The 17,103-nt window shown below is 43.0% G+C and overlaps 1 protein-coding gene across 2 annotated transcripts in view; it reads right to left on the bottom strand.

The window, feature by feature from the left end:
• MTMR4 (myotubularin related protein 4) overlaps positions 1-17,103 on the bottom strand; it is a 92,713-nt gene that overhangs the window by 61,474 nt on the left and 14,136 nt on the right. Inside the window, exons 1-2 of one of the 2 annotated variants that reach the window (XM_069761446.1) lie at positions 14,654-14,672; positions 13,432-13,475 (exon numbers count right to left, since the gene is read on the bottom strand). In XM_069761446.1, coding sequence (XP_069617547.1) covers positions 13,432-13,434 — 3 coding nt within the window. In that variant the 5' untranslated portion in view covers positions 13,435-13,475; positions 14,654-14,672. Of the gene's footprint in view, positions 1-13,431; positions 13,476-14,653; positions 14,673-17,103 lie in introns of those variants that run through there. The other variant, XM_069761445.1, reaches the window with a different exon arrangement.

Here is a 17,103-nt window from a genome sequence, read left to right as displayed (position 1 = left end):
CCCGATTCTAACATATCGGGTATTCTAGAATATGTATGTATGTATGTATGTATGTATGTATGTATGTATGTATGTATGGCAGCCACATAGTATATAGCCCAGGCCACGTAGCATATAGGAGTACTACGTGGCCTGTGCTATATACTATGTGGCTGCTATATACATACATACATACATATTGTAGAATACCCGATGCGTTAATACAGCCCACGTAGTATATAATACAGCCCACGCAGTATATGGCAGCCACGTAGTATATAACATAGCCCACGTAGTATGTAACAGGCCACTAATATCTAACACAGGCCACGTAATATATAACACAGGCCACGTAATATATAGCACAGCCGACATAGTATCTATCACTGGCCATAGAAGTAAATAGTCCCATACAGCTTCATATGATACACGACTACTCCGCACAGCTGGGGCCACCGTACACATAGATCAGTATGCCCGGGCCCGGCCACTCACCGTGTAATTAAAATAAAAAAATAGTTATATACTCACCCACCGGGGTCCAGCAAAGCTGTGCCGATGCGCGCGCGCGCGGCTGCCTCCATCTTTCGTTCCCAGGATGCATTGCGAAATTACCCAGATGACTTAGGCTACTTTCACCCTAGCATCGTGTGACGGACGTCGCAATGCGTCGTTTTGGAGAAAAAAAACACATCCTGCAAAGTTGCCCGCAGGATGCATTTTTTCTCCACAGACTTGCATTAGCGACGCATTGCCACACGTCGCATCCGTCGTGCAACAGATGCGTCGTGGTTTTGGCGGTTCCATGTAACTTTTTTTGTGTGTCGGGTCCGCCATTTTCGACCGCGCATGCGTGGCTGAAACTCCGCCCCCTCCTCCCCAGAACTAACAATGGGCAGCGGATGCGTTGTAAAACTGCATCCGCTGCCCACGTTGTGCTAATCATTCACACTGTCCGTCGGTACGTCAGGCCGACGGTTTGCGACGGCCCGTATGGACGGACAAGTGTGAAAGTAGCCTTAGGCTACGTTCAAATTAGCGTTTTGCGTGTTTGCGTCGGGCGACGCATGCGTCATGCGCCCCAATATTTAACATGGGGGACGCATGGACATGCGTTGTGCGACGCATGCTTTTTTTTTTTTACCACCAGCGCCTGGCGCAGAAAACGCAACAAGTTGCATTATTCTTGCGTCCAAATTTCGGCAAAAAACGACGCATGTGTCGCAAAACGCAGCGTTTTTGCGTGCGTTTTGGTGCGTTATTATTTGCGTTGTGCGTTGCGTCACCGACGCAGTGGCGCACAACGCAAATGTGAACGTAGCCTTAGCGGTCTCGCGAGACCGCTAAGTCTTCTGGGTAATTTTGCAATGCATCTCTGGGAACTGAAGCTGGCGGCAGGCGCGAGCGCATCGTCGGACAATGGACGGCGAGAATAGCAGGTTTTTTGTTTTTTAGATAAAGTCAAGTCAGGAAACTGTGTGACAGGTCCAATGGGCCATACTAACATATCCTCATGCCAGACTTAGACCCCCCAAATTTTTAGTCCGTATGCTGCATTGTATACTCCACCGACAACAGACTGGTCCAATTACCGATGCGCACACCAATGATTTTTCACCTTATGTAATTTCTCGATAAAGAGCACATACTTTAGATATAATTACTCATGTGGGTAAAGTTTAATAACCATATAAAGCCAATCTTTGTTTACAGTCATAAAATATCAGAGGTCACGGATACTTGGGAGGGACACAGGCGTGCCAGGCACGTTAGGACTCTTACTGGAAATCCCTTCTTTTTTTTTTTAATAGAAAATTAAAATTTTTGCCAAATTAAGATACACGCAACTATAAAACAAGATGTTACTACATAACCGGATTGTATAGTTCTATTGGGTGATAATATATATGTGAAACAGATTGGGTAAGAGATTTTAGGCTGTCCCAAGCCCAAGCAATAGAGCCTAGACAAGGCTAAGTATGAGAAAATACCTAAATGCCGAGTTATGTTACCGTGTAGCCAGGAAAAGCAAAAAGGAGTTTTAAAGGCGTCGATTGTTTGGAACTTGAACCGCTAACCTTTAACCCCTTAGTGACAGCCAATTTGCTGCCTAATGACCGGGCCAATTTTTGCAATTCTGACCACTGTCACTTTATGAGGCTATAACTCTGGAACACTTCAACAGATTCCACTGATTCTGAGATTGTTTTTTCGTGACATATTGTACTTCATGTTCGCGGTAACATTTCTTCAATATGGCTTGAGTTTATTTATGAAAGAAATGGTAATATGGTGAAAATGTTGAAAATTTAGCCATTTTCAAACTTTGAATTATTATGCCTTTAAATCAGAGAGATATGTCACACAAAATAGTCAATAAATAACATTTCCCACATGTCTACATCAGCACAATTTTGGAAAAAAAAATATTTTTTTGTTAGGACGTTATAAGGGTTAAACCAGCGATCTCATTTTTCCAACAAAATTTACAAAACCTTTTTTTTTTTTTTTTTTTTAGGGACCACCTCACATTTGAAGTGACTTTGGGGGGTCAATTTTAAAGAAAATACCCAAAAGTGACACCATTCTAAAAACTGCACCCCTCAAGATGCACAAAACCACATTCAAGAACTTTATTAACTCTTCAGGTGCTTCACGAGAACTAAAGCAATGTGGAAGGAAAAAAATTAACATTTTACGTTTTTACACAATAAATTTACTTTGGAACTATTTTTTTTGTTTTCACAAGGGTATCAGGAGAAACTGGACCACAAAATTTGTTGTACAATTTCTCCTGAGTACACCGATACCCCATATGTGGGGAAAGCCACTGTTTGGGTGCCTGGCAGGGCTCAGAAGGGAGGGAGCACAGCTTGACTTTTTGAATGCAAAATTGGCTGGAATCAATGGTGGGGGCCATGTTGTGTTTGGAAACCCCCTGATGTACCTAAACAGTGGAACCCTCCCAATTGTAACCCTAACCCCAACACACTCCTAAACCCCAACCTTAGCCCTAACCCCCACCTCAGCCCAACTCTAACCCTAATGGAAAAAAGGAAATAATTTTTTTTATTTCATTATTTTCCCTATCTAAGGGGGGTGATAAAAGGGGGTTTTATTTACTTTTTTTTTTTTATTTTGATCACTGCGATAGTGTCCATCACAGTGATCAAAATGAACCAATAGGAAAATTTTCCTATTGTTGCCAGCCGGCCGATCTCGGGGGGTTCCTGCGATCACATCAGAGGAGAGAGAAATTAAATAATGGAGAATATAACTTTTTTCTTTGCGGTCACTGTTAATAACGGCAATCGCAACACCGAGATCAGTAAAAAACGACCCAAATGATGTCCTCTAGGAACTCCAGCTACCCCCCGGCAGCCGAGACCCTGGAGAAATTCTGACTCCTGCTGCAGACAATCACTGGCTTTACAGTATTGTGACAAACAAGCTAGCATCACTGCTGAGGCCTGTGATTGGCTGCACAGTCAGAGATGCATCTGATGTCATCACTGCTGAGGCCTGTGATTGGCTGCATAGTCACAGATGCATCTGATGCCATCACTGCTGAGGCCTGTGATTGGCTGCACAGTCAGAGATTCACCTGATGTCATCACTGCTGAGGCCTGTGATTGGCTGCACAGTCAGATGCACCTGATGTCTTCATTGTGGAGGTGGCAGGGGCCGTCGCAGCAAAGGGGGTGTTAGGGCCGATTTGGTGAGCACTTATCTTTTTTGTTATTTTATCACATTCTGCTGTGAGCCTTTTTTTTTTTTTAAACCCCCACAATCCTCTGATTTTGGCCGACAGCCTGTGTTGGGAAGGGGGTGTAAGGCATAACGCATGTGATCATCAAGATTACATAACCAGCGCAGATAGATAAGCAGCGTGGAGAAACTCCTGCCTGCAATGGCTGCTCATGTCAACCGAGGTCGATACACACCCAGTAACATTACAGACAGACCTGTAAACATTCCTGCATTAGTCCGAGCTGCCAGGCTCCTACCAGCTGGGACCCAGAGTGAATACGCTCATAACTATCAATTAATAGCGGTGTGACCAAGTCTAGGTGAAACCTCAGCGCTCACATACTCATGTCATTGTGCGCAAGGAGAAGCTCCCGATCGCCTTCTTATGTCAGAGCAGGCAGCAATGCAGAGGTTAATAGGGCACACTTCTCAGGTTGGGTCATGTACAGGAATGTTTACATACTGTACATTCAATTCTAGGAGGGAGATTAGTTTACTGTTTATGTAAAGCAACCTGACGCCACACAATTCACAATACTACGGCTCGGCTTACACGTTCAGATCATGCTCACCCAAAAAAAGACAGGAGTACAGAGAATTAAAAAGATCAATAAAACAAATTTATCAATAAAAAAAAGTTAAACTCTATCCTGCAGTGTACCAAATTTAATTAAAAGACAGTACTATGGAGGAGAGCTCCTGAGCCTGCGCACACGGGGCATAACTGTGCCCTGTGATCACTCCACAACGCCACCTAAATGTGTACTGCTCTGCATGAAGGGGCTACTGTCCATGCATCACAGCTTCCTTATCTATCGATATACATAATTGTCTAAGGGTCACTTCCGTCTGTCTGTCCTTCTGTCACGGTTATTCGTTCGTTGATTGGTCTCGGCAGCTGCCTGTCATGGCTGCCGCGACCAATCAGTGACGCGCACAGTCCGGAAGAAAATGGCCGCTCCTTACTCCGCACACTGACTGCCCGCCGCCCGCATACACCCCTCCGGTCACCGCTCACACAGGGTTAATGCCCGCGGTAACGGACCACGTTATGCCGCGGGTAATGCACTCTGTTACCGTTGCTATTAACCCTGTGTGACCAAGTTTTTTACTATTGACGCGGCCTATGCAGCGCCAATAGTAAAAACATCTAATGTTAAAAATAATTTAAAAAAAACAAAACGATTATATACTCACCTACGCCGCCTTTCCCGCTCCTCGCGATACAACCGCCACATTCCGTTGGCACAGATCGTCAGGCAGAAGGACCTGCCCTGACGTCACGGTCATGTGACCGCGACGTCATCATAGGCACTGCACGAGCAGGCTGGGACTGGAAGCTGCCGCCTGTACGTCGCACAGGCGACAGAACTACAAGGGGCCCTCGGATCGGAAGGCGAGTATGTTTATTTTTTTATTTTTTAACCGGTGACATACGTGGCTGGGCAATATACTACGTGGCTGGGCAATATACTACGTGGTTGGGCAATATGCTACATGGGTTGTGCAATATACTACGTGGCTGCATGGACATGCATATTCTAGAATACCCGATGCGTTACTAATCGCAACCGCAATGCACTCTTGAGACCGGAGCGCGTGAGGAGCGTCGGTAAACACTTCCTGGATCCAGGGGCCAACGGAAGGTGAGTATATAACCATTTTAGAATTCTTTTCTTTTAACAGGGATATGATGCCCAGATTGCAATATACTACGCGGGCTGGGCAATATACTACGTGGGCTGGGCAATATACTACATGGCTGGGCAATATACTACGCGGGCTGGGCAATATACTACGTGGACATGCATATTCTAGAATACCCGATGCGTTAGAATCGGGCCACCATCTAGTATCTAAAGAACACACTGAGGTTTTCCCATAGATGTCGTGCCCTAACCTTCAAAACACAACCTACAGATGCATTATAAAAATAAGGCCACGTTCTGACTAGCAGTATTTGGTCAGTATTTGTAAGTCACCCCTGGTGGACGAAGCTTTCCTGAGCGAAACGTGCGTCGGGTGTCCCTGGCTGGTGGTTTATATTGGGTAAATATGTTCCCTTCACTTGCTTTTTTCTAAAGCTGTTATTATATCCTCTGATGCTTCGGCTTACAATGATCCTGAACCCTTAAAAACGTTGCTATTTGTTGATACTTATATTTATTCCTAGCTGGTACTTTTGCACCTTATCTTTATATAAAAACTATTTTATCATATATATGCACTGGCTTTGGGTTCATTGTCATTGACGGCTGTGGTATCAGGTGTATTATTAATGTTTTATATACAAGTCCTTTGAACATGTGATTACTTTGCTGTCATTATGATGATGCTGATATTGTGAAGGTTAATCCAGATTGTCTGTTACCATTTTTTTCCAGCCATACCTTGTGGTTTTTCTGTATTTTTTGGTTCCCCTTGGTTATGTATGGTATTTACTTGATTGATTTTATTGGTGTTATAATAAAATTTATATATTTTATTACTTTTTCGCTTAGTGCTTTTTCTTTGGTGTATTCATGACTACTTGCCTGGCGTAATAAGGATTTAGGTGCGGTTTATAGGTGTTACAGTATTTGTAAGCCAAAACCAGGAGAGGAACAATCAGAGGGAAAGTGTAATAGAAACATATGCACCACTTCTGGATTTATCACCCACTCCTGGTTTTGGCTGAGAAACACTAATGTAAAATACTGAACGTGTGAACATTGCCCAAGTGTTACAGTTTTGGACAAAGAAGGGTCAGGCTTATAAGTGTTTGCCCTATAGGGCACAGGGTTGGGGGTGGGCTTTTTCAATAAGCAGACCCAGGACAGGGAGTAAGATGTTAGTCATAGATCTCTTGAAGATTTCTTCCTGAGTTTTAGGCCTCATTTAGACGTCCGTGTTTCACATACAAGTCCATGCTATTCAGGAACACAACACAGATATTACCATCTATGCCGCTGTTCACATGTCTGTTTTTTTCCCATTAGCACGGATGAAAAGGGCCCATACAAGTCTACGAGTCCATGAAAACCACATACAGCACATGGATGGCATCAGTGTGCAGTCTGTGCAAAAGGATAGACGGAGCTTTGGAATTTATTTATCCATACATGAAAACACAGGTTTTTTTGTTTGCTTTTTTTTGGCTCGGAATGAGGCCTTAAGAGGATCTGTCACCGGGTGAGAATTTGCCAGGTTTTAGTGTCATCTGATCCCTGCTGCTCTGGAATAGTCTCTTTTTAATGTTGCCATACAATTCCATAAAGATTTGGATCTTTATACTTGGTGCCTGCAATATGCCAGATTTTAGTCTTTACCAAGGGGGTAATAGAGGTAATGGTAATAGCGAGCCGAGCCCCCTTGTGTAACCCACCAAACAAAAAAGCCAATTTCTCTGGCACCATATGGCAGACTTACGATGCAGATTAAGGGTATGTGCACACGTTGCACATTTCCTGCAGATCTGCAGCTTTTTTTTCTGTGCAGATACGCAGCAGATCTGCAAGTCATTTACAGTACAATGTAAATCAATAGGGAAAAAAATGCTGTGCTAATGGTGCAGAAAAATCTGCACGGAAAACGCAGCAGATTCAAAAAAGGACCATGTCAATTGTTTGTGCAGATCTGCTGCGTTTCTGGACCCATTCCATAACAGAAATCCGCAGGGGTAAAAAAAGGAAGAAATCTGCACAAAAGTCTGCAACGTGTGCACATACCAAAGAAAGGCGCAGAATCTGACCTGCATTTTCTGCCAAGAGATGCAGAATCTGCACAGAAAATTCCACTGTCAAATCTGCAACGTGTGCATATAGCCTTAGTGCAGAACTGCAGCAGATTTTTCTGCAGCAGAAACGCTGCAGAACTGCACTGTGATTTACAGTACAATGTAAATCAATGTGAAAAAAAAAAAAAAGCTGTGCACATGGTGCAGAAAAATCTGCGCAGAAACGCTGCAGATTTCAAAGAAGTGCATGTCACTTCTTTTGTGCAGTTCTGCAGCGTTTCTGCACCCCTCCATAATAGAAATCCGCAGGTGCATTTTTTATGCGTTTTTTTGTGCAGATTTGTGCACAAAACACGCACAAAACACGCACAAAAAACGTACCTGCGGATTCTGCCAGGAGATGCAGATTTAGTGCAGATTTTATGCAGAAAATTCTGCACCAAATCTGCATCGTGTGCACACAGCCTTATAGAAAACAAAAAAAAGCAATACTCAGGGGAACAGCAGGAATAAAATAACAGTAAGTGCTGCCACTTTTCATGTTATGACAGCTCCTCTTTAATAGTGAAAAAGAGATCAGTGTCAGAGGGGATCTGCCATAACCCCGTCATACTCCACTGTCCTGGATCTAAACATTATAGTTATTAGAGAACTGGGTGCAACAGCGGACCCCCATCCCTAGTCTGAGAATGTAGCCTGGCTTTATGCTGCCTCGGTAGTGTTGTGACTGTTCGGAGGGTGTACTTTACACTCCGTGTACAGACGCAGAATGCATTAACCTTACGCCAGCTGTGTGACTGACAGCTGTAACGTGAGGTCTTGCTACGTCCCAGTAACGAGGGTCTTTGCAATATATTGGCGGGCACATGTATCCACGATGTCAAAAAACAACGGAGACGTAACCATTTAAAATGCAAAAGCCAATGCAATTCAATATGAAGCGCGCCTCTCAATATACCAAAGTGCAATGGTTTATCTATGCATCAGCACGCACGGTCATTATAAATAGTGCACAGATTGTGGCAGATGAGAGGATCCGCGAGGCGCTTGTTAATGACTGACAAATCAAGGTTGCAGCGTGATTAATATGTTACTGTACTTGTCTCCTTTGGGTGCTCGCCCTTTCTATCACAAAGGTGAAACATTTGTTTATGCTCGATTATGTCTCCTAACCTTGTACAGTGTCTGGTTTATGTATATTCCCCTCATGTTATGTAATGTCTCGCCCGGTGAGATTATGTGAAACGCCATCTTCAAGTCATTTTAGAGGAGACGCACATTCAGGCCATTTTATTAGCAATCTACAGGTGTTGTCAAAGGCAAATCTGCTCCACAATCCATAGATTGTGCGTGTGGGGGGGAAGTTGTAGAAATTATGCAGCAATTAGTGGGATAATTTTGGAATTTATTGACTACTTACATTTTCATATCTCCCGTTTACTTTATAGACAGTAACCTAATAGGAGTGATCACTTTTTTTTTTTTTTAACCCCTTTACCCCCAAGGGTGGTTTGCACGTCAATGACCAGGCCAATTTTACAATTCTGACCACTGTCCCTTTATGAGGTTATAACTCGAACGCTTCAACGGATCCCGGTGACTCTGACACTGTTTTCTCGTGACATATTGTACTTCATGGTAGTGGTAAAAATTCTTCGATATGACTTGTGTTTATTTGTGGAAAAAATGGAAATTTGGTGAAAATTTCGCAATTTTCCAACTTTGAATTTTCATGCCTTTAAATCACAGAGATATGTCACACAAAATACTTAAGTAACATTTCCCACATGTCTACTTTACATCAGCACAATTTTTAACCAAAATGTTTTTTGTTAGGGAGTTATAAGGGTTAAAAGTTGACCAGCAATTTCACATTTTTACAACATCATTTTTTTTTTTTTTTTTTTTGGGACCACATTTGAAGTCACTTTGAGGGGTCTATAAGATAGAAAATACCAAAAAGTGACAGCATTCTAAAACTGCACCCCTCAAGGTGCATTTAAGAAGTTCTTAACCCTTCAGGTGCTTCACAGGAATTTTTGGAATGTTTAAAAAAAATAATTAACAATTAACTTTTTTTTTTTTTTTTTTTGTACAAAAAAATTACTTCAGATCCAATTTCTTTTATTTTACCAAGGGTAGTAGGAGAAATTGGACCCCAAAAGTTGTTGTACAATTTGTCCTGAGTACACTGATACCCCACATGTGGGGGTAAACCACTGTTTGGGCGCATAGGAGGGCTCAGAAGGGAAGGAGCGTTGTTTTACTTTCCAATGCAAAATTGGCTGGCATTGAGATCACACGCCATGTCGCGTTTGGAGAGCCCCTGATGTGCCTAAACAGTGGAAACCCCCCACAAGTGACTCCATTTTGGAAACTAGACCACCTATGGAATTTATCTAGATGTGTTATGAAAACTTTGAACCCCCAATTCTTTCACTAAAATTTAAGTTTACAACGCAGAGCCATGAAAAAGTTTTTGTTTTGTTTTTTGTTTTAACACAAAAATGATTTTTTAGCCCCCAGTTTTGTATTTTCCCAAGGGTAACAGGAGAAATTGGACCCCAAAAGTTGTTGTCCAATTTGTCCTGAGCATGCCGATAACCCATATGTTCGGAAGGGAAGGAGCATAGTTTTACTTTTTCAACGCAGAATTGGATGGAATTGAGATCGGACGTCATGTTGTATTTGCAGAGCCCCTGATGTGCCTAAACAGTGGAAACCCCCGCACTTCTAACTCCAACCCTAACCCCAACAAACCCCTAACCCTAATCCCAATCCTAAACCCAACACATCCCTAACCCTAATCCCAACCCTAACCACACCCCTAAACCCAACACACTCCTAACCCAACCGTAAACGTAATCCAACCCTAACTTTAGCCCTAACCCTAATGGGAAAATGGAAATACATTTTTTTATTTTATTATTTTTTCCCTAACTAAGGCGGTGATAAAGGGGGGTTTGATTTACTATTTATAGCGGGTTTTTAGGTTTGGCAGTTGTCACAGACTAAAAGACCCTTTTTATTGCAAAAAGTAGTTTTTGCGTCACCATATTTTGAGAGCTATAATTTTTCTATATTTTGGTCCACAGAGTCATGTGAGGTCTTGTTTTTTGCCAGACGAGTTGACGTTTTAATTGGTACCATTTTCGGTCACACATCACATTTTTTGATCGTTTTTTATTCCGATTTTTGTCAGGCAATATAAACAAAAACCAGCAATTCATGAATTTCTTTTGGAGGGGGGGAGGGGGGGAGATGAGGGGGAGAGGTGTTTACACCGTTCCATGTTTGGTAAAGTTGATAAAGCAGTTTTATTCTTCGGGTCAATATGATTATGGCGATACCTCATTTATATTTTTTTATGCTTTGGCACTTTTATACAATAAACTATTTGATATAAAAAATTATTTTCGCATCGCTTTACTCTAAGAGCTATAACTTTTTAATTTTTTTGCTTATGACGCTGCTTGGCGGCTCATTTTTTGAGGGACAAGATGAAGTTTTCAGCGGTGCCATGTTTATATCCGTCTTTTTGACCGCGTGTTATTCTACTTTTTGTTCGGCGGTATGATAATCATGCATTGTTTTTTGCCCTTTTTTTTTTTTTTTACGGTGTTCACTGAAGGGGTTAACTACTGGGACAATTTTATAGGTCAGGTCGTTGCAGACGCGGCGATACTAAATATGTGTACTTTTATTTTTTTTATTTATATAAAGAAATGTATTTATTGGAACATATTTTTACACGTTAATTTTTATTTTTTTTTTTTTACAGTTTTCCTTTGTCCCAGGGAGGGGACATCACTATATAGTGTCACATTGCTGATCTGACACTTTGCAGAGGACTGTGTCAGATCAGTGATCTGACAGGCAGTGACGGAGGCTTGCAGGCGCCTGCTCTCAGCAGGCATTGACAAGTCACCTCCCTGCAGGACCCGGAAGGACCCCGTGGCCATCTTGGATTCAGGGACATTCCGGGAAGAGGCCCTCGGAACAACGCGATCACAGCGCGTTGTTCTGAGGGTTTCAGGGAAGCACGCAGGGAGCCCCCTCCCTGCGCGATGCTTCCCTATGCCACCGGAACGCTGCCATCTTGTTTGATTGCAGTGTTCCGGGGGTTGAAGTGCCGGGAGCAGTCCGTGACCGCTCCTGGCACATAGTGCCGGGTGTCAGCTGTGATAATCAGCTGACATCCGGCCGCGATCAGCCGCGCTTCCCCCAGGAGTGCGGCTGATCGCATATGACGTACTATTCCATCCATGGGAATTAGGGCCCGGGTCACATGGAAGGAATAATACATCCTATGGTATGGTTCTTAGTTTCTTAAGAACTTGTGAATGACCAGGGACCTGGAAACTCAATAGACTGATTAAATGTATATATACAAAGATAGTTAAACATTGAATTGGTCATGTAGAGTACAAGCATTAACATTATTACAACAAAACAAAACAACAAGTTACTATTAGCAAATATTATATAAAGCTGATGTAATGTCTGCAATTCAGAAGCACTATTCTTGACGTTTAATTACAAAAAAGAGGTTTCTATACGTGCCTGCCTATATAGCAGAGCTGTATGTGTCTATACGAGCCTGCCCAAGTAGCAGAGCTGTGTGTGGCTATATGTGCCTGCCTATATAGCAGAGCTGTGTGTGTCTATACGTGCCCGACTATATAGCAGAATTGTGTGTGGCTATCCGTGCCTGCCTATATAGCAGAGCTGTGTGTTGCCATCTGGTCAAGGACTATAGGGAGAGACGAGTCCGGCGTTGTCCCCGGTCGGCTTCTCCAGCACTACAGGTGATTGCAAGGTCTACCCCATGTGTGTACGAAGGAAGAGACCTGAGCAAGGCAGGGAAAAGATGGCCGGATCTTCAAAATAAAATTTCCTCTGAAACACTGGAGTGATTCAGACAAAAGCATACATGTCCCAAACATGCAACCAGGCTCTGATTCATGATGCCTGAGGTTTGGGCAGCATGAATCAATGACAGGTTTCCTTTAGCCGTCTTGCATATTTTTTACGCTCCCTCACCCTTTTCCCGCGGTCCAGAGGTGATTTTCTTTGGGTAATATAAAGAGTCTCACTCCATCTCCTATAAACAGTGCTTAGACACCCCAGACTGGGCACAAATACTGGGGAAATACCGGGGGTTTTCTTTGCCAAGGATTCAATTACTGCATTTTGGCAATGCAAGAAGGTTAATGTGGAAAAGAAGATGCTTTTTTCCCCCCATACTGTGACAATACTATAAATTATAATTACAGTTTATAAAAAATATATATTAATAAGAAATAACTTTTGCGATCAACGCAACGTGAAATCTAGCAATATATGGTTTCCATTGAGTGAACTACCCATAAATGAGCTGCATGCTGCTCTCCACTCTAATAGCATGGTGATCATGAAGAGGAATCTCCCATTAATAGGATAAATACCTCTCAATTAAAGGGCGTTATCTGGGACTTTGCTTTTTTTTTTTGTAGCGGCTAAGAACTTACCACCAAGTAATTGCTAACTACCTGCCTGTTCTGCCCTGCAACAAACCTTTTCCATCTCAGAGCAGTCACAGACCGCTCCCTCCTGCTGGAAATTTCCCTGCTTCCTGTGAACGTCAAATGGACAGAGCAGCCAATTCATTTCTGCGCTGCTGTCAACAGGGCGTCACTGCTGACGTCATGCTGATTGGCAGCCGGCTCCTCACTGCCTAACTGCTGGGAGACGGCTGTTAATCAGCATGACGTCAGCAGCGACGCCCCGTCAACAGAGCAGAGTGGAAGAGAAGGAGATGCTCTGTTGACGTGTTGTCAAAGAAAGCAGGAGAATCGCTGCCTGAGCAGGCAGAGATCGTTGCAGGAAGAACAGGCAGGTAAGTTAACTACCTGCCAGAAAGTTCTTAGCCCCACAAGAAAAATAACCAAAGTCTCAGATAACCCCTTTAAATGTGGGAAAGCAAAATGTGAGAAAGGCTTACTCACCATAATGTGGTCTTGTGGTCAGTCTTATTCAGTCAGACACAAACCTACAAAAGTAAAGAAAAAAATATATATATATATAAAATGAAAAAAACTCTTACTAAACACTGAAAACACAAGTACAAGGCAATGGCACCATATAAGATATTGACATTACTAAGCCAAGCGCAGAAACAGCAGCTGAAAATGCACAAAGTGAGGAATATACATAGGGAAAAAATGTGTTTGAAGAGGATTCAACAGGTGCGCTAATATATACTGATCTGCCCTGTGTATAGGAATATTCTGGAGGGGGTCCGCAGCGCTCATACATACAGTAATGAGAGGACAATGTGGAGATGACCGCCTGGACTAGCAATCCCCCAATACACTGCACAGACCACAGTACTGGCAGAAATCAGGATAATGGGGCACAGTCAGGAAAAATGGCTACCAGACAAATATATCTATTTTGCTCTTAGTACTGGACTGATTGGGTCCTGTGGGTAACAAGAAGAACAGCCCTTTAAAAACCCCTTTAACCTTTCAGAAAACATAAAAATCCACCATAGTCACAGCCAGAGTCAGCGACACGGATCACTACAGTGGTGAACAACGTACAAGTGCAAAGGTACAGTCTAATAAAGTAATGACCATGGGAGTAAACAGCAGAGATTGTCCGGAACTACAGGCAGCTGATGAGATCTGCAGCGAGCAAATGATTATTATAACACCCGCAGATCCCACCCATTTTGGTCGGCTGAGACCCCCCTCCGCGTACAACACAGTCCGCCTAAACCCAGCCTGAATGACTACTCTAGGGGACCCCAACTCACTCATCCTGCAGACTGATAGTATCCCAACTCGGTTGTGCTGATCCTATCTGTTTTCTTATTATTTAGAAGAGGAAAAAAAAGGCTCTGGGGTCCATTTATCCAATATGATGCAGAGTTCAGGAATATGGTGATCGCCGCCAGAAACCTTACTTCATGCAGAGACTGGAGTGAAAAAAAGAAAAAAAAGTGACATTTTGTGAATCTTTCGAAAATGGCTGGATAAGCAAAGTTGTCGAAGACAAATAAGAAAGCTGACAACTTAAAAAAAAAAATATGACAACCATAACGAAGGCGGCCCAATAAAAAGGAGCAAACTACTCCAGAAAACTGGAGCGGCAACAATGACGCATTGGGGCCACAGTGCATTTCCCCTGTGTGTACAAGGTCTTACAAATGAGCAATTTCCTCACCTGAATGCCTCATATGTAGAGTACTACACCCGAGCGTCTGCGGGTTGCAGTGATATGCCAGCCTATTTATAAGGAACCAGTGGCGTGACTAAGGTAAGAGGAACAAGAAGCGATTATTATTTAGAGTATTAATGCCAGGGAGTTTTTACTAAAGGGGATTTCACATGTCAGCCTCATCTCATTCTATACCTGTGAAAAAAATGTGTTAAAGAAAATCGGTAAGCAGTTTTTGCTATGTAATCTGATGTAGGGGCAGAGACCCTGATTCCAGCAATGTGTCACTTACTGGGCTGCTTGGTGTACTTTTGATAGTATCCCTGTTTGCTGTAGATGTAGCAGTGCTATGAATTCTGAGCGGTGAATAGCCCCACCCACATCCTGAGAACGCTGCATCAAACAACCAATCAGTGGTGGGGGTGGAGTTACCCAGATTAGCAGGACTGTACTACATGTGACAACTAGTCCAGCATTGGTAATCTCCTGCTAATAAGACACCGATTATATTGAAAGTAACTACAGCACACAGCCTAATATGTGCCTGGAATAAGGCTTCCTGTCCCTATATTATGCTGCTCTCAGATTAAATAGCACAAACCAGCTAACAGATTCCCTTTAAGGGGATTGTCCAACATATAAACATTACAATCTGTGGATACTGATAAATTAAAAAGATAAAGCCCCCTAAAAGATAGTACTTGGTTGTGCTTTGCTCTCATAATGCAGTGATTCTCCCAGGCTTTGCTTACATGCAGCCGAACGTGACAATTAGTGGCCGCAGTGCTCACGTGCTGCACTATTAGCATCACCACTCAGTGATGGGAGCCACGATGCCACCAGGGTGGCACATTGTTGCTGCAGAGGTCACATGCCCGCTGCAAGTCAAAGACAGGAAGCACCGCTGAGGGGCAGTGCTGCATCAGCAGGATCCTTTTATTTGGATTATTTAGATGAACCCATAAAACTGTGGGCTACATGTCTAAATAGTTAGGCCATGCTGACACGTGCACCCAGTGAGTTTTTCTGCAGGAGTCCATAGCAAAATACGCAGGGGCAATCTGCTGTGTTCACGGCTTTATTCTGTCTTTCCCCTTGTTTGTGATACAGACACAGCAAGGATGCAAAAAAAAAAAAAGTTATGGAGCTTTTAATCAGCCTCCCACTACTGCCTAAAACTGCAGCTCCAGGTTTGTCGGTCGGCTGCAGCCGATCACTGAGCTATTGACATATGCAGATGACATCACCACTGCAGCCGATCAGAGATTGGAGTGGTTTTGTATGTATTTTTTCAGGATCTCCCAAAGAAGTCTTCACAGCAGATTTGAAAAGCATCTACCACCAATCTCGGGCTGCTCTTTTCATCTACTAAAAACAGTGGTTAGCCCCTATTCTGTGCTGCCTAAATACATTCTAGTAAATAAAACTTGCAGAAATGTCCATAATGCTCCCCGAAAGAGACTTTCTTTCTTTCAGCGTTCATTCATCGGAAAGAACGAGATCTCGCTCACTGCAGGATCCATATCTGAATGATGGGATCACACAACTCGGAAGTTCAGGCCCAACTTTGCAAAAAAGTTGGACTTTATTGGGGGACATTAGGGACACACAATTATTATTATTATACATTTTTATAGCGCCATTTATTCCATGGTGCTTTACATGTGAAAAAAGGGGCAAATATAGACAAGTACAATAAACATGAGCAAAACAAGGCGCACACACACACACACACAAGTACAGGAGGAGAGAGGACCCTGCCCGCGAGGGCTCACAGTCTACAGACTAGCCACCATGGATCTACACTCCAACATTCCTAAGGAGGATGGGATTGCGGCATCAAAATATTTCCTTCAAGAAAACAATCTGGCCACAGAACCAACTCCGCAGTTTATCAGGTTTGTGCTCCATCACAACTATTTCTCCTTTGGGAACAAGTCATTTCCACAGTGTATTGGCAGCGCCATGAGAAGCAAATGTCCTCACAACATGCTCACCTATTTATGGCGAAACTAGAGGAGCAGTGTTTGTCATCTTGCTCTATTAAGCCTCTCACATACTCCCGCTACATTGATGATCTGCTGATAATCTGGACACGCTCAGTAGAAGAACTGCTGACTTTCCACAATAACTTCAACAAATCCCACCCAACCATCAAGCTCCTCCTCAGCTTCTCAAAATCCCAAATACATTTTATGGACATGACAGTATACATAAAGGTCAACTCCATACAAACGTCAATTTACCTGGAGCCCACAGGCGTATCTAATGGAACAGCTTTCATCCAAGACACAAAAAAATCCACCATCTATAGTCAAGCTCTGAGGGACATTCCAATCTGTTCAGACAGTAAACTACAGCTCCCATCACCGAGGAATACATTCCTACAACAAGGATACCATCCACTGGTAATAATAGATGAGCAGATCCACAGGGCTACAAGGATCCCAAGAAGC

Source organism: Ranitomeya imitator, chromosome 3 (assembly GCF_032444005.1).
Source record: "Ranitomeya imitator isolate aRanImi1 chromosome 3, aRanImi1.pri, whole genome shotgun sequence".
Classification (NCBI taxonomy): Eukaryota; Metazoa; Chordata; class Amphibia; order Anura; family Dendrobatidae; genus Ranitomeya; species Ranitomeya imitator.
This window is presented reverse-complemented; position numbering and strand designations above follow the sequence as displayed.